Here is an 18,886-nt window from a genome sequence, read left to right on the forward strand (position 1 = left end):
CTTACACCAGCTTCTGCTTGTGGGACTGCAGGAAATCTAAATCCCAAAGTTAAACCTGTGCAGCTAAACAGGGCTGAAAGCAAACAAGATCTTACAGAACCCAGCATTATAAGGTAGTTTTAATTTTGACCTCCAGTTTAAGAATAAGCTTTTCCAGTGAATCTATCCTCAAATCCATGAGGATACCTACCAGAAAAAACACACATCATTTTCCTTATTCTTACAAAGTAATTCATAATTGAAAATGGGCTGGCTGGCTTCCGTTAATGCAAATGGGTTTTTGAAATATTAAATTATGCCCAGACAAGAAGTAAGCCTTACAGCTCTTCATCATTCAGAGATAATAACCTATAAGACAAGCAGGTCCAACCCTGTATTTGTGTGGTAAAGCCAAACCAAAACTCAAAACCCACTTCCAGGCTTCACCAAACTCTAAGGCTTTGGTTTAGTTTCCAGCTGTCGGCATGCTCAGCATGAAGAAGCTACAAAAAGGCCCATTCTAAGTGCCTCAGCGTGCTACCTAGTTCTGTGAAGGAGGACAAGAGGACTCTATAGCTGCCTACATACAGGTGATGTGAAGGTGTTCCCAGGATAAAAGACAGGAACTGACACTTCTGGCATGTGGCTACCGTCCTGGCAGAGGCTGCAGCAACCTTCTCACACTGAGCAACGGGCAGGAACAGAAAGGGTTTAAAATCTGAACTCCATTGTCAGGTATGGCTCGGATCCTGATGCTCTCACAGCGTACTGAATATAGCTTGGGTTCCTGTATCACCTTGACAGATACACATAGGTTAGGATCCAATTCCTTCCCTCTGTCACAAAGAAATATCAGCGAAGGCTGTGAGCTTGTGCACGATGACTGCTGCCACTGCTGGGGGGAATGAGGCACTCAGTTTTGTGGTTCTGAGCAATGCAACTGTGTTCTGGCTCCTTTCCTACTCCCTTCCCAATATACCAGGGAGGTCCTGCCTTCCCCTGTCGCTGCCACACCAGAGAACTTGTAGCATCCATACCCGGACTTCATGTAAAATCAAGTCTGTCTTTATGTTTTTATATACACTTCTTTTTTCTTCTGCCTTTGCATAAGCTATATATATACACTCTCTATATAAACTGCCAATATGTAAAGGCAGAAGAAGTGGGATGGTGTCAGCAGTATTAGCTGGAGCAAGTCCAAAATCAGCAGTGATCACATGCAAGATTTAAAGACAATGTGCTCATCAATGAGTTCCACAAGAGAAAGAAATCACAACCTTTGGTTCAGACTTATTAAAAAAAAAAAAAAAAAAAAAGCATCATGGCAGCCTAGTTCAGCCACTAAAAAGATGCCTTCTATAAATAGCAGTACATCAGACATGCCAGCCAGCAGAGGGCAATGGTACGGCACATAATTTGCCAAGCCAATTCATCACAACACAACTGTATCTCTGAAAATTCCTTCCAACTATTCCCCCGGGCTGAGAGAAAAGCCGACACCTTTCCAAATGGCATCCAAGTTCAAACATTTAAATCATCCCCTTACGACAGAGATGCCTCTTTTCTCACTCCTGGACTAAGAGCAGTAAGGTAACATGCTCAACGCGCTGTCATTTTCTCCTGTCAGTACCCATTTAAGACACAGACATCCACAAAATTGGAGAGTGATGATCTGTTTTTAGAGAATCTACCTCTGTGTCTTGTCTTCTGAAGCACTGACAGCAGCTGTAAATATTTCTGATGCTGCAGTATTGTCCCGTGTTAACAGATGAGCCTCTTCACTATTTTAATATATGAGTGATTTTGAAAACGTGCTGCTCCGTGGGGCAGCACACCTAAGGCTGTGTAAGCACCGCTAAAAATTGCTCAGACACAGGGACATGAACTACCTGTGGTCTGACTGGCCATTAGTGCTCTCTCCCCTGGAAGCACCATCACTAGTTCACTGTCTTTCTCTTGTGAGGTGAAGAATTAAACACTAATCCTTTTCTGCTTTCCTTTCCCCATCTTGTAAGTCCTCAACCAGCATGTAGTGACCATCCCTTTGGCACAGATCCCATATATAACTGTACACACAAATATTCCTGCAGCTCCCACAATGGCTAGCTCCTCCTGCCTTCAGTTATTTAGCCTAACATGCATGCCTTAGGATCAATCATTTATCATCTGTTAGGGAAACCTGTAATTATAATATACTGAGTGGAAAAACAGTGGTCCAGTATTCCCCCTGCCCCCCGACCACAAGGCCTAAAACCTACTTAAATGATTATTTTTTCCTTTGCTTACGCAGTTCTGATTCATGGAAACACTGATAATAAAAGAAGACGAATATCTCTGTTCTGTTTTACCATGCCCTTAACCCAAACAGTGGCTAAAGCAACCTCAAAACTCGCTCACAGTTCCTGCTGTAGCAACTCTGAACAGATCTGCACTCATAGCAGCAGTGGCAGGATATTAAGAGAATGGCAGAGAAAGCAGAAGATTACACCGACAAGGTCTCTGCCACTGCATGTGATAAAGGGGTTACAGCATTGCAGTACTAAAACTAACACTGTGCCTCCTTCTAACTCAAGTCAGAGGCTAGCTAAGACTGCACTGCTCCTTTACACTACCTCTTTACATAACCACACAGATGAATGATCTTATACAGACTGCAGCTGTAGTGAAAATATCACAGCTGCTAGAGCTTGTTTATGTCAGTGGGACTGGTAAACACGGTAATTGGAATTATAAGAAGTGTACGTGTTAGGAGATCTCACTGTAAAACTTACCCAAGCCCCCAGTGTTTTAGCCCACAAGGTTCATTAAAGAGGTGTTCATTTTCCATGAATATCCAGATGGAAAGAAGTCTATTTCTTTTATAAGAACATCTAGCTCTTTCTTGGAAGCTATAAATAGACATCACTATGAAAGACCTTTCAACCTTAGTTCTGAATCACAATTCAATATAAATCCAAAGCTATTAATTTTAATCAGTCAATGAAACACAATAGAAAAGACCAAGTTGAGGCTTCCGTGCAACCGGCAGAGCTGAAGGCATGTATGTGAAATATGACTTTGTGCAAATAGAGCAAAAAATAAAACCAAATGAGTTGCCTATCTAGACGACCACAAGGTGGCTCTCACGCACCGGAGATGAGTTATGTTCAATCGGAAAATTGATGACATCATAAAAATGCCAACGTCTCTGCGATAAGCTGTACTTACTTTTCCAGGAATTCTTGCAGACCCTGCCGACGATGGTCCACGTGATGCGGATTGTTCATATTGAAAAAGGGAGTTTTAGATGGCAGTTCGGGTAACTGTCTTTATAAACAACAAGCAAACACACAGTTAAAACCAAAACCGAAACAGCGGAGAAAAATGCTGCAAGAAAATGCCAACCCCAAGCATTTGAAATTCATGAGCCATGTTCCAGAAGCTCAGGAAACTGAATTTGAGAATGCACAGTTAAGAAAATGGGGGGCTTCTGACACAACTTGAAAGGAAAAATAACTCAGATTTTTCTGGTCCAGTTGTTAGGCCTGCAGGCATGCCTGGCTAGGTCATTTACAGCCCTTGGAGAACCTAACCACATCCTAGGTACACTTGTGCTGTTGTTACCAGTCAGTTTAAGCAGAACAACCTCAGCTCAACATGGCCTAGGAGTCTGCCTTGCCCAGATTGTCCTTTCTGCTACCTGTATGTAGCAAAAGGAAAAACAGCAGCTCAGATCTGTTAGAAATTAAAACAGGGACTCACCAAACAAAGGCCATCAGTACAAATCACTTTTTCTGGATTTAAAGCAGAGAAAATGCCTTGTACAGAATAAACTTGAATGACTGCAAGGATGTACTTGTACAAATGCAGGATACTTTCTAGTTCTCATTTTTACTGTTCTCAGAATTAAGGTAAAACAATGCTCCTCTTTCACGTGTTACTGACAGATGGTTAAGTAGATATCTAATGAAACAAACCAATCATAAAAAGTTGCTCACATGAGCACAGCATTGCTCTGAAGCCTCTGCCGAAGCCAAACAAATTCTCGAAAGCGTCGTCTAACACAGGATGTTTTCCTTGTGAAGCACATACTGTTTGTCTGTTGAGAAATTGAAAAAGAAAGGTTACTTGTAAAGCAGCTTAACCTGACATGCAGGCATGACATCAAAAAGCATCTGAGATGCTAACACTTGACACACCAATGGAAACCTTGATAATTAATTCAATTTAGGTTAAAGACAATGCTTTAGCTCAGACAGGACTGATGACAGTTTCTACAGTTTCTTAGTGATTTTTTTTTTTTCCTTTTTTAAAGGAAGAGATAAGGATCATGGCACAACTTGCAGTAACAAGAAAAAAATCTCAGAAAGAAAAATTTTAGTAGACAATGCCAAACTTTGCTAGGAAAAAAAAAAAAAAAAAAGAAAAACATATTTAGTTTTCTAGTTAAAATCCTGCAAACAGCTGTTCTGACAGTGCGTGATCCTCCTTAAATCTGAACTGACATAACTCCTTTCTGCAAGCAGCAGCATTTGGAAACTTTCCCACAGAACACTACTACTCCACTAGAAAACGCCAATTCATCAAAAGAGAAACAATTCATGGAAATGAGATGCTTTTTCCAACTTTTCCGATGGAGCATACATTTAGGCGAAACCCAGCCTCCCAGACAGGACTCCATTATAAAATTGCCTGCAATCCAGCCAGCCCTCAAAAGCCTGCCAGGAGCCACGGCTCTTCCACAGGCACACGATGCAGATTGTACAGGGCCCAAAGGTGCCAGCTTTCCAGAATAGATCCTGGCTACCTCACAGCTTAAGAAGCCAAATACTCCAGGAGCTGGGCAGTATTTAGATGGCAATACGCTTCTATTGAGAAACACCAACGTCTACCCCACCCACCACCAAATCTACAGAATGTCTCTTTAGCAGAAGCCAAAAATGTAATTGCTTTCGTATCAGTACTTACACCACGCTGCAGAAGTTTAACAGCTGATTGCCGCACAGGGTGAAAGTACTTGTCTTGATAGATATTGAACAAGCAATCATTTGACTGTTTGCTCACATTACACCAAGTGTTTAGCTTTCCCACACAGAAGGGAAATTCTGTCTGCCTTGTGCCAAACCATCAACTATGTAACTTGGTGCTTTCCAACTCTTTGCTGGAGAGATGATGCACTTCAGAAAATTTATTTACATTATAGTTAAAAACCCTGGATCTAAATTTAGGAAATTAGGATAACTCCTTCCATGTATCACCCACCAAATGACAACAATCAACAAAATAAAATGATGTACAGGACAGATGTAAGACAAAAGAAAACCATGACTGTAAGTGCACTCCATTAATATATGGTGGACTACAATTATGAACCTGAATGTACTTAATTGACATACACCATCACCACTAAGGTGGTATAACATGAATATCAAGGTACGATGAAAACAAATACATTGGATCACCAAGTAACTTGGCAAATAGAAGAGTTGAGAAGAATTTAAAGTAAAAATAATCAGATACTTATCTGAAAACAAAGTTGTTTGCAATGTGAACACTCGAACATCAGAATTCTTTTATAATGTTAAGATATCACTGACCATGACAGTCTTCTACTTGATGAGTAAAGCTCAGAATAGCGTCTGTTGCAATACACAGTGGAATGCAAGTGTGAATGCAATACCCGGTCCTATTCCCAGCTCTTTCATAGACTTTTCTGCATGGTCTTTTTGGCCACTCTACTCTTACCTGTTCTACTGCATTTCAGCTGTTAAAAGGAGAATAATAACCTGCAGTCTCCCATAAGCATTGTAAAGAAATTCTATTAATACCCGAAGCGAGCCCCAGCTCAGACAGAAACAGCAGTACGAGTCCAAAGAATCTCTAGTGATGTTTTTATACTCACGTGGATAAATATCTCATAGTCGATGTAAGAATGCCATGAGTCTTCTTTCTGCGTCCTGGGGTCTCGCACCAAGACAGTAACAAATTCCTGCAAGTGCATAATAAAAATCAAGCAATTAATTTCAGAAGACAAAGGGAGCCTGAAAGACTCTCTTGATTGCTCTGCTGTTCCACAAACTACTGTGCTCAGATTAAAAGCTGAACTGCTGTTTTATTGAATTTTGCAACCCTATAAAAGGAGAAGCAAAAAGCAATGAATCATCTGAGCTATACCACATGCCCAGGAAATTCCTTGCCAAACTGCTAGCTGAAGAGGAATATTTTAGATTAAGTAATACTGTGAAGTTATATACATGCTTCATGTGTGGGAGAGTTGGTTATCTCGGTAACTACAAACAAAAAATCTAACGTTCGAGTCACGCATCTGAGATAGAACTAGGTAGGCATTAAAATGGGCTTTTCTCACCCTTCTATTCAGCATTCACATAACATTTTATTTGACCCTAACTTTCTTCTGTCATTTTATCTACCCTCTTTTAAAATCAAGTATTCAAGCCCATCAATTTCAGGGATCTGAGCTAAGTGCTCAGTACCTCCACGAAGGGCTGAAGACCTGACTTTGTTCTGAACTTAAAATTTCTTGCTCCAGCAAGAAAAGCATACTTTTCCCACTGGAAAAATATGGTGTTCTCCATTTTCAGGGGACAACATAGAATATTTATCCTAGGAATTGCCATATCTAGCTTATTTCCGTATAAATCATATGTTTACATAACAACCTAGAGCATTCCCAAACAACTTAAGAGTGATCCTGAAGGAGTGAGAGAGTCCTGTGGGTATTACTGGAACATAATTAGGCATCATTAATGGTAATTGGGAGCAGCTGAAGAATCACACGCCTCTGAGTGTTATCAGCTAATAACAACGTGAAATCCTGTATCAAAAAAAAAAATGCAAACCTGTGTGTTGATACTAAGATGGAAAAGGTTTCTTTAAAATACGAAGGCTGAAAGTGCCTCTAACTACCTGTCATTTCCACAGGGAAAGAGCAGGCTGCCCAAATTCAATTGTCTAAATAAATGATTACCCCAAAGAGCTCAGCCAACCACTTAAATAATGACTTAATGAAATGCTTTTAAGCTGTAGATATATTTTTGCTGAGAGGAAGGCACTGTGCTCCAAATCTAGGTACAGGAGTCAACTATAGGACAAAGTTTCTGACAAATAACATGCTTTTTTAGCAGCTCTCTTTTCATAAATCAAGAAATCTTGAACTTGAAAGATCTCAAAATGTGTCTCCAAACCACAGATGTCACAAATAAAACCCTTACCCTTCAGCCAGGTGCCCCCCACCTTCTCTTCCCACCATGCACACCAGCAGCAAACGTGGAACAGACCAGCAGGAGGGAAGCACAAGGACATCCTTGACACGAAAAGATGCATTTTCCTGACTGGTCATTGCCCTCTGTATGTGGCAGGGAGGTGTTTGTGGTCCCCATTCAATCATTTATCATGCAGGAGCAGCTGATTTCATGGCAGAACTGTTTCAGAGAAGAGGAACCTGTGGCCTGGTGGAGCCCCAAGTTTTATCTCACATAGCCTGGCTCTTAGTCACAGGGGTGTTTTCTGCACTATTGCTGGGTACCATCTTGGGGTCTGTCAGGAGTTCCTTGACAAATAAAGCTTGCTTAAAAGTCTCCCATCATCTCTGCTGCTTCTTTCCTCACTGAAGAGCCTGGAGGCCTGATTCTCCTCTGCTCTGCACTCTCTGCAGATTTTTAACCCCGTGCCAACCTGGTACGAAAGGAACCAAAGAACAGCATTGCAACCATTCCTACCAGCTGAGGGTCAGGCCTTTGCTAACAGAATGACACCACTGGGAGACATGAGAAAGTTATTCCTCCTCCTGAGCAGATCCTGAGCACCAAACAAAGGACATAAAATCATTTTCAGTCCAGTTTTCCTTCTCCTCCTGCCTCAGTTTCCATCATAGCATACATTCGGTCCCATTGCAACAACTTTTCATATCTACAGTCTTATTTTCTCCTATTTTTTTTGTCTTTCCCCAACCTTCTCCTTCCCTGTGTCTCATTCTTCCCAGAGCCGCAAACACTTCTAAATTATTTTTTTTTCTGAGCCCCAAGTGCATCAGTCCTGCAAGCCAGAAGAAGCACGGTTATGCCAGAAAGCTTAATCCAGGACATTGCTCTCCTCTTCCTCTCAGCTACTGCAGCTGGACTGTAAATAGCCTGGTTACAGGCCAGCCTCGGGTTCCCTTCCTGCCATCCATTGCCATAGCATCTTCCCGTTATGCTTGCTGTTGCCTAAATTCCTCAAATTACTTCATTTCCAAGCAACCTTCTCCTTTCCAAGGGGTCAAAATAAGTAAACTGCTCCCTTAAAACCTCTATTATGCCAAAATATTATGACAGAAAGCTACTATTGGATATGCCGTGGGATAGCAATGGGATGCCTTGCAAATGATTCTGGGCCACGTGATTTCCACACAAAACCCTGTGCACTTTCAATTTCCAGTTAAATGGCCCCCAGGTCTCAATACTGCAGTCAAACACCTTTCAGGCTCCACCTATACAAGAAATAAGACCCACTGTGCTTGTTGTGGTAGTCAGGTGGCTGGGTAGCAAATCACTGCCCCAAGAATAAAAGTGTTTTATGGTTACAGCAGAGCACCTCAGTAAGCTGCCACACTCAAATAAAGCCAGTGTGAGCTCCAACTTAAAACACCTTAATTTCAGCAGAAGACTGGATGTTTGCTTGCTTTTTGCCCCCTTCATTTGCTGAAGGATACCAAGACTGAGGTCAGAATGAAGCAAGACAGACATTAAGCAATTAGAAAAGAAAACCAAACTGTCCAGCCTTTCTCAAGATCTCCAGTACTTCCCTTCCAGCCACCGTGAATCCAGCAAGTTCTCCTTCCAGTTCTTGCTACACTTTCTACTGGTCTGGAAAAACCATATTACACACGTGAACCACCCTTCCTCCTTTAAGCCTTCTCCTGTATACAAAACCCCACTGGGATACCAACACTGGTTGAATCCAAGCAGCCCAAATTGCCTACTGTGGACACCACAAAAGGCGTTTACACAGCCACCAGCTTGTACAAGGCCAATGTTCATGCACAGGCTACGTTAGGGCTTAAGAAGAGGTAGGTGGCAGAACATTCCCCTGGGAGACAGCTTTTGTAAGCTCAGTCCACTGGTCATAAACTTTACATAGATAAAGCATCTCTGGGTAATAACTACCTTTGAATATACTCCCCTCCCTCCCAAACTTGCTACAAAAGCCAGGATACCCTTAGTAGGCATCTGTCTTCAAGTAAGCTGCTGTTCACCTGGGATGGGTGAGGCTGAACTCTTCACCCACACACCACATGAAGACCAGCTTCGTCTTCTATCACAAGACTGCGTTGCAGGCCAGCCTTACAAAAGGGGAAGCAGAACCCAAAAAGAACCAAAGCTTCAGGGAAGTTTTACTACAATCAGCTGCAATCCTTTTCAAGGTGTCTTCTCCTTCCCAGTTCAGCTTGTTTTTTCCAGAATTGCAGATCTAACTATGACACCATGTTATATATACTTTGCCTGTGCTGTTTTTTTAAATTATTATTATTATTTTTATTTTATTTTTATTTTTTTCTGAGGGACACAATATCCTGGACATGTCTATTATACATGCAAGAACAGCATGTTTTCTGCAATGCCTAATGCAGACCAGAATTTACTGCTGACAGCCCGAAGTGCCTAAATTTGGCAGTGGAAGCCTCCTGCATTGGGAACTATACAGACTCAACAGAAAGCTACTAGTGAGTGGCATCTCTGTTTATTCCTTCTCCCTGGAAATTGTGAAATTCATAGGCAAAACATTTCCTATCCAAACTGCTAGCACTATAACTTCCATCTGGATTCCAGCCATCACACTGGCCCAAATACCCTCATGAGCAACTTCACATCTGCCCCAAAACTGAATTAGCGAGGAATTCTCTTGAGGATGACTGAGAAAAAACTGAAAGAGATGTCTCTCTCATGTAGAACAACTCTGCAGAGTTACTGTACATGCAAGCAGAGCAAACACATGAGTACAAGAAGCAGTCATCACTACTTGGCAAACAGGAATAAGCCGAGCAGCTTCTCTGATGTGCCCCTTAGTTCAAGGCTAACATGGCTGTGATTTCTGTGCCTGCCAGCCTAGGCATGGCACCATGGGCACTTCATGACTCTGTCCATAAGAAGTGGAGCAGTCCCAGCTGTTAGGGTCAAAAATAAAAGACAAACCAGCCAAAGTGAGCCCAAGGTCTGGTGGGTACCTACCTCTCATAGTTACAGTCCTGTACAAAGACAGGAGTGCTGCCAACAGAGGAAAAGGGCAGTACTGAGGTCATGCAGACACAGGCACTGAAGACTGAATTGTTCCTCTCCCAAAAGAGGAGTATGCCATAAAAGCAGCTGAAGCAAAGAGAAGACTTTTTCTTAAAAAATAAAAATCTCCTGTTGGAGATATTTTTCAACAATGCCAGGGATTTCTCAGAAATAAGGCATAAGCTAAAAGCTCCGATATGTAGAATTTGACCACAAGAGCTATGTTTCTGAGAAGTCTTTTTTTTATTTTCCCATTAGGAAAATAGGAAATCTGACATGGAAACATCTATTTTTAATATGGGAACAATCTGCCACGGGAGGGAGGAATAAAAATAATCCTGCATTGGAAGATTATGTGCTTCATTCATTCCAGCTGCGTCTCATTCAAATCTGTGTGCTCAGGACAGCATCAGGTGATAGCCTCATGCTCCACGGTGCCACTGTTACAAGTCGGATTAGTCAATAACCTCCAAAGTGTCATTTTCCATAAAGCCTCCCAGAAAAAGAGTTTCCCATCAGGTTGTCTAGTAGTAAAAGGATCAATCACAAATGAAATGGGGCTTTTCACACTGGGAGCACTGGGACCTTCCCTCCATGCATGCTGAATAGTAAGGCTGGTAGGAAATGAACAGCTGAGAGAAAATGACTTGTTTAAACTTTGAGTTTGCTGGCGCTGAGCAAAAGAGAATGTGCAACTTACAACACTTGTGATCCACATTCATCTGGAAATCAGAGCTCAAGCCTCACTCAAATCATTATGTCTTAAAAAATACCTGATGACTGATGGAGAGAAGACTGAAATCCCAGTCCTTCTCTCCCACATGCGTGTCTGAGTCACTCATGCAGAGTCATTTACTTTCTTCCTCTCTGATCCACTGAATATTGAAGGAACTGGCAGTGCATCACTCCAGAATATTCTGTAGCTTGACAATTAAAGCATAAAGAAGAAAACAAGTATTTCCTGGCCTGTGTGAATGCCCTAAGCCACTCTCTTGGTGGAAAAAGGGAAAGAGAAGGTAAGAGAAGATATACCCCCCAGCATATTACACCAGGTGCAACAGGAGGTTTATTATATTTGTCCAGTATTGGCATGCAGGTGAGAGAGGCAGAAAGCATCTCCTTAATCAGCCCTGAAAGCCTCTCCTTTATCAGCCCTGAACAAGCTCACAAGTCAAGCAATAAGTTACTCAGCAATGTCCAGACCAGCCTGTGCAGATTTGCTGGTACTCATTAAATCCTTACCCTGAAGAAGGCTTAGACACTTCTGGAAGGGAGCTACTGCCACAGGTATATGAAGGAACTGCCTGGGGGGGACATTGAGAGCTAAGTTTTGGATTTAACAGCACACACAGCTAAACTAAGAAGACATGCATATGCTAGTTTTCTGTGAACACTGACATTATTTCTGCTATTTAGAATATAAATACCCAACACAACCATTTGGCAGCCAAAATATCCAAGGTGCAAATTGCCAGTTCTCCTGATTTCACTGGTGGTAGCAATGGTAAAAGACTGACTGTCCAGAAGGTGCTGCTCCTGTAAAGCACCAGTGGTCAGCTGCTTCTAACTCTTCCTGCAGTGTGCTAACAACCTTGGGGCACGTCAGTTTAAGCACTTTAATATCTGGTTCAAGTAGATGGGTTTCCTGTGTGGCAATAATTAGATCATACAGAGATTCCCTGCTAAATCAGTAATCAGGAGTTAGACTGCTGTAACCATTGCATAATTAACTGAGCTGGGTTTGGGCTAAAACAAACCGCAAAGAACAAGGGATCCCTGCAGGGTCAGCTGCAGCAGAGCCAGGGCTCCAGCTTGTTTCCTAAAATCCAACTCCATTATCTAAAACAGCACTACCTCCATGGAATATATACACTGTCTTCTCTCTGCATGCCAGGTGAGTCCCACTTCTCACACTCCCATGCATCCCTGCATTGACTTCCAGGCCAGGATGCACACTAGCAATTAGCTGGAGCAGACAATTCTTAGTGTTCCTTGGTTAAAAGGAAGCATTTTATTAGTGCCTTGCTAAAAACAAACCAGTCATGGAGCCTACTCAACAGCACTTGAAAAAGGAAGAAACAAAGCATCACTGTGGTTCTTGAGGACAGGAACCACAGCAGTGGAGCAAGTAGCAGATGTGCATTTCAAAGGAATCCTTCCTCAAAACTGCCTGCAGGGTTTGCTCTTTAGTCCTATTAACCTTTTTTCCCTGTGGGCCGTGGATAAAGTCTGGCTCCAAACAATACTACAGAATGCTACTGTTGATTTAATTTTGTTGGTAAATTCATTGCATTCAAAGACTCATCCCTATATATTTTGATTGCAAACCAATTTGTATCCTTGAATGCTTCTGTAAACTCATTTTAATGTATTATTTCAATTAAGTGGTTTCTGACTTTGAATGGTTTGAACAGCAAAACATTATTTTCAATATGAATTACTGTTTTCAGAAAACTTTTACCTACAGTTATGCATTAGTATTGCCCCACCAGCGACAACAGACATTGGTACTGCTGCAAATGAAAGGCTTTTGTCTCTCATGGACGTGAGTGGTCTTTGAGGTCTCTTTCTCCTGTGTTTGTCCAGAATACTTAAGTCAATGGGGCCTTATCTGCATCTTAATTCTGCATCACCAATTTTAAATAAATACAAATATCAAAAGAGAGCTTTATTAGTTGTATCTGATTAAACCCACTTCATTTACTGGCATTGATCAAACATGTTGACCTGGGCCTGCAAAGCAGGAATGACCATTTGCCATATACTACCTAGATCCATTCTAATTGCATTTAATTCAGGTCCTAAAATGAGACAGCCACACTGGAAGTTACAAAACACCAATTATGTGTTTTCTTTTTCTACCCAGGCAGCACTGCCAGACAAAGAAAAAAAAATCTGCAGTGCTGCCTTTACTGCAAATTCAGAGTAAGATCAGGTGGGGTTTAAATATCCTGTCCGAGTGTCTTCCTCTGGCTAACATCAGCCCTCATGTACACAAATTAAGAGTACGGGGGGGGGCAGGAAACTGCATTTCTCAGTTGAGGCAGAAAGTCGGTTTCACTTCTCAGTCCTCTTGTTTTAATATGATACAAAGTTTAGGTTGCAAATTTTACTGAAAATAGTTTAAAACATTGACAGTAACAGTGATTACATCATTAGTCCTTAAAATGACTGTCTTGGGTTTTTTTATAATTCTAAAAAATCCCACATGTCTCTTTAATTAAGAAAGCAATATGACAGGTTTCATGAAACTGTCATTAGGTGTCAAAGGGTCCTCCTGAGTAGTCTGGAATACCCTGACCTAGAAATGCCAAAGAGCAAGAATTACAGGATTTTCAGGATCTTCCTTAGGATGTTCATGGCAACTACTAAAGACTGCACTGTGTCATTCAGGCAGCTACCTATTCCTAATCACATCAAAATGAAAGCAGCCAATGGTACGATGCATTTGTGTAAGTAAAAGCAAACAGGCAGTCTCAAAGCCAATGGTGGAACTGAGGGCATAGCAAAGTGTTGATTAAAATTGCTTCAAGGAAGTCAGTGTGGAAACAGCATATAAGACAAACCAAATTCAGTCTGTTTAGCCCCAGAAACTTCTTTTCCTTTCCTTTCTATCTTGCAGTACTCATGGACTACTCTGGGGACTGGGCCACTGTCAGAACTATAGCATGGCATAACTCTGATGTTCTCAGTATTTACCCCAAGGTGGAGCATCATGCCATGCTTTGTTCCCAGCATTGCACCTCTTTTATACATCACATCTTAATTACCAGCATCTGAGCACTCCAGAGACTTCACTGCATTTTTGAGTGGAGATACTCCAAAGAAAAGTCAGTCTGACTTCAGGTTTAGTCTGCTGTATCGAAGAAATAGATGGCTTTCCTTGGAATTATGCAGTACACAGCTAGTGGTAAATGTTAAAAGAAAAAAAAATGCCATGACCAACTATTTTACTTAATCTGACGGATGACAAACTATAAATCTCAATGAAATACACTCCACAACCATCAAAATAAAATCCTTTTTTATTAAAGGTTATGTCACTTACTTGTTTTTCATGTTTTGGTGTCATCTTCAATGTCTTGTGTTACAGTAAAAATTGATCTGAAAAACAAAGCAGACATCAGCATGCCATTTAAGAGTTACTTAAAAGGTCATTATCGCTTTTGCTAGACATCAGTAAACTGCAGGAAGAGCCACACTCAGGCCTATATATGGCAAAAAACACATTTGCAACAGAAATAAGAATGTGTTCATTAAAATAATGCCATTTCCATGCCTTTTTGATTCATGACGGGCAGGTTCTCTGCTTAGCTGTGGCAGAAGCACTGGCTTAGTCCCTTTCTGGGGCTGCTTGTAACATACCCGGCCATCCCCCAGTGCTCATTGTGGCACTGATGCTCTGCACCAAGCTCCCAACAGCTCCACACATCCAGCATCCACAGAGGACACCCCTTGGCTTATCCTTTGTGAAAATACACTGGAGGCAGCACTGCCTGTGCCCTGCTGGGTCTGCATGACTATGGCCGAGGTCTGGGAGACACTACAAGGCGGTGCCATCCTTGTTAGCTGGGCTGTGGATGTTTCCTCGGGAAATCCATGAAGTTGGCAGGATCAAAAAGCCTCTCTAAGTCACTTCTTAGAAACAGAAAAGCAGAGACTCTGCATGTATGCTAAAACTCTGGCTAAATTTCACAGCATTTGTGGTTTTAAAATCTCCATGTGGGTAAAGTACATAATTAGACCAAATCCAAAAATCCTGTCGTTAACTTGCACTTTAAATCCATTCTTTTACTGGAAATCCTGATAAGATCTTAACTACCTCTGCCATTGCACAAAGCAGCCAGCTTGCTCAGGATAGATAACACAGGGAAGATCAAGGCAGATTTATTTAGTGCTGGTTTGCATACACACCTCCTGTGTAAATACAATGCCCATGAGGGGAAAGGATTTGCATTTTGCCATTCCACTTTATCTCTCCCACGTGTCACCCAGTCATCCTCAGGTAACACATCCACTGCCCCCCCCCAGCTACAAAATTGTGCAATTTCCTCATCAGCTTTTAAATGCCAGCTTCCCCTTTCCAAACCAAACACACCCAAAAGCTTCCCTCCTCCTCCTCCTCCTGCACCACCAGAGCACAGCTCCCCGCTGGGAATGCACTGGGCAGGTAAACCTCAACCCAGGGCAGCTGAGCAAAACCCTCTTATTGTGAAAGGTGAACTTGCAGCTTTCTTACACAAACGTCTACTTGTGAATAGGGGAGATACAGGAGGTTTAGGCTTAGCTGTACAGAACTTGGAAACGCACAAGTTATTGCATAATTACGTATTTAGATGAAGCCCAGCTCAATGCCTCTTAGAAACACACCTAGCTGTCAAAATACAACTCTACCTATGTTAACAAAATACAAACATACGCACGCTCAATTTCCTGGCCTTACAATTTATTTACTTTTTGAAACAAACGCATCTTTGTCAGATTCCTGTAGGCTCAGTTATAACAAAAAAAAAAGGATATTCTCACTCCAAACATCCATACGTCAGGCTTCAGAGATGGTGCCACCAGCACAGCTCCCATCTCTATAAAGGTGAGGCCACCAGTTTATTTCTGCTCTTTGAATTCTGTAGCTGGAACTTCACTGATAAAATCACAGGGAACCATACAAAACACTTTTTTTTTTTTTTTTTTTCTCCATGGCATTATGCTTAACTAATCTGCAGGGTGATGGCAACACTCTGGGCTGGAGGTGCAGAAGAGCACCCTGACACTTGCTGGCAGTGCCAAACAACATGACAAGGGCCCTTCAGGAAGGTAATCAAGTTAGATATTCAGCTATCTGGCATGGCTAAGTGGCACAAAATAGCTGAACCAGGCCACAAGAACTTGGCTCGTCATTTATTGTTACGAACACAGAGGTATGGCAGGCTTGGAGCTTTCCTTTGGCCCATGGCATGGAGAGCACTGTGCAGGCCTCCGGCTGTCACCAGAGGAAGGGCTGCTTCTGCCTGTTACATAAACCAAATAAAATTAAAAAAAGAACTTTTTTTTTGGTTCTAACCCCCCCCCCCCCCATGTATTTTTTTCAATGGCAACTCATTTTTTTCCCAGTTATATATTTTTATTCTGTCAGATTCTGCAGCCTCTTTCTCTTCAGTCTCTTAACTGATTTAAGCAAGTAATTATGCAAGCCCCAAATAGCTCATTCCTGACACTGTTAGTAAATGACTGGGCTGAAATAACACATTGGGTTTTGTCTTCTCCTTCCTAATGACCAAGTCACGGGCTGGTGCTGGTTAGAAAGAAGAGTTTAAAGTGCAAATAGCCACTGCAATTCTAAATATTTAATGACTAAAGTTAGCATTGCGCCACCAAAAAGCTTCCTAAAATATTCAGAACACATCATTTTTTCATCAAGCAATCTGAAAAACTGAATTAGAGGAAGCAGAAGCACACCCTGGTACTTGGCTGTACACACAGATACGTTGTCTGAGCAGACAAGAACCTATGACAAACCAAGAAACTGGATGCAAAAGGGAAGAAACTTTCTAAGCTGCTGCACTGCAAATATTACCCTTATCTAATGTAATAGCAAAGGTTCTCTTGCTTTAGGAAAGAGATACAAAACCTCATTCACAGCTTTTAAAAATTTGCATACTGGAACAGCAAAATGCATCTTCCATCGCACATGCTACAGGCAAGGCTGGCTGCCAACATAGCGACTTCCACTGGGATTAACCTCAATGCAAGCCCACCAAAGCTACATTTTTTTAAATTACACTGACTTCAGCAAGTCCAAGATCACCCCAATCACCCTGCAGGCAGTTTAAAACCTACTGAATTAAGTATTTGGTCAGATTGCATGACTGGTATTTTAGGACTTCTTTAGCGTAAGTAGAAGCTGGTGAAGCAGAACAGTCCAACTGCCCGCTTAAGATGTGTCTGCCTACAGAAAAACCCTGCCCAAAATACCAGTGATGGAGAGAAGTAGCTTTCAAGAGACAAGCAGGAGGTTGCTGGTCTTTTTACTCACAAAAATTCCATCAGCAAAGAAAAGAACCAGTGCTGCAAAAAAAAAAAAAAAAAAGAATCAAAAAAGTCAACGGTAGGTATGGTTTTGATAAACATTTGTACTGTGACTGGGAAAAAAAACGTCACTTTGAGTAAGTTTTTCTTCTGTTTCTGATCTACTTTTATTATTATTATCATTACTGCTTAGTTTCATAGTCTTAATGTAACACCTGTTCCTATCAGTGCATGTTTTTGACAGCCCTTAATTGCATAACCAAAGAAATCCCCAGGGAACGGCTTCACAACTGCCAACACCAACAACCCAAAAGCGATAAGGTTGGGTAGGATGGTTTGCCTGCAGGAGAAAGGAAAAAAAAGAAAAAACACTACACAAACACCAGGAACAAAACAAAACAAGTGCCTCAGTGTTTTTCTTCGGGATAATACCTAAGTACTATTAAGTATTATACATCATGTCATATATTAGAGTTGCTTTTACATTTTAATATCTAAATTAAAAGAAACTATATTACTGGGGAACACCCTTTCATCTTCCTCCTCTCACAGGAGGAAGTAACTTCTTGCCCACATTCCCAGAATGAAAGATTAAAACTCAAGCAAGAGGCAAAGTACGTGACAGAGCCATGAGACCAGCGCAAACAAAGCCGAGCAAGGGGCACCTGGGGCTCTCAGCCTCGGGAGCTGATTCAGGCTGGGGACCGGGGTCTCCAAGCTCGTACCTGAGCACAGCCCTCCCGGCTGCCTCGCTAGCAGCTGTGTTTTATTGCACCGAGGTTTCACCACCAGCCCATTGCTAGGTAGTGGCACAGGCAGCACATTTGTCTGCTCTGGGATTGCTCGGTAAAGGCACGTAGCCAGTGTTGATCTTCAGCTCAAGAACTACCCATCCATCCATCCACTCAGCCACCCACCTTTGGTTATCTCTAAAAATACAGCTAAATATCCGCCCTCAAGCTTTAGGAGGGAAGAGTGATTTATTTTTAGGCCTTGGTCATGACCGAAAGTCCTATCCAATTGCAGGCAAAGTCCTCAGCTGCACTTCCAAGGTTGTTCCGTCACCAGTATCAAATGAAACTTGCTTTCAAGGCTTCAGGTGACCAAGAGAGAGCTCACAATTAAATCCTTAAATGCATAAAGATCTTTCCCACATTTTAGTTCTTGTTCCCAAAAGGTATGTCATCCGTCTGGATTTGTAAGGAAAATAAACATGCAGGTGATGGGGGAAAGAAAGGGAAAGACATGAAGAATAGAGCTGTAATACAGAAAGATGCTAGCTCTGGAGAGTTTATCAGTAACTAATAAACTGAAATACTTCCATGCTAAAATGTAAGTAGCACTTAGGCTTAGAATAGGATAATGCAGATTTCTCCTGGGGAGCATGGGCTGGATTTGCAGAAGACTCAGTCATATAGAAACGACCATATCGAAGAAGGTTGCTATAGCTGTTTCAGATTAAAGGATAACAAGCAGCAGAAAGCAACATTAACCTGTTTATGAAACAAATATAACAACAGCCATAATGTATTTACTAACTGAAATGTCCTCCTAGTCCAGCAGCAACTTAGTTGGTGACTTGTAGTGGAGCCTCACAGGATAAGAAAAAGAAACTTTTGACTGCTTAT

The 18,886-nt window shown here is 41.7% G+C and overlaps 1 protein-coding gene across 4 annotated transcripts in view; it reads right to left on the reverse strand.

The window, feature by feature from the left end:
- The window catches only part of SNX10 (sorting nexin 10), a 36,453-nt gene that overhangs the window by 7,403 nt on the left and 10,164 nt on the right, over nt 1-18,886 (reverse strand). Inside the window, exons 2-5 of one of the 4 annotated variants that reach the window (XM_027450965.3) lie at nt 14,281-14,336; nt 5,861-5,947; nt 3,957-4,057; nt 3,187-3,285 (exon numbers count right to left, since the gene is read on the reverse strand). In XM_027450965.3, coding sequence (XP_027306766.1) covers nt 3,187-3,285; nt 3,957-4,057; nt 5,861-5,947; nt 14,281-14,304 — 311 coding nt within the window. In that variant the 5' untranslated portion in view covers nt 14,305-14,336. Of the gene's footprint in view, nt 1-3,186; nt 3,286-3,956; nt 4,058-5,860; nt 5,948-6,452; nt 6,586-6,638; nt 6,660-14,280; nt 14,337-18,886 lie in introns of those variants that run through there. The other 3 variants (XM_021274207.4, XM_021274205.4, XM_038174810.2) reach the window with 3 other exon arrangements.

This window comes from Anas platyrhynchos, chromosome 2 (genome assembly GCF_047663525.1).
Source record: "Anas platyrhynchos isolate ZD024472 breed Pekin duck chromosome 2, IASCAAS_PekinDuck_T2T, whole genome shotgun sequence".
Classification (NCBI taxonomy): Eukaryota; Metazoa; Chordata; class Aves; order Anseriformes; family Anatidae; genus Anas; species Anas platyrhynchos.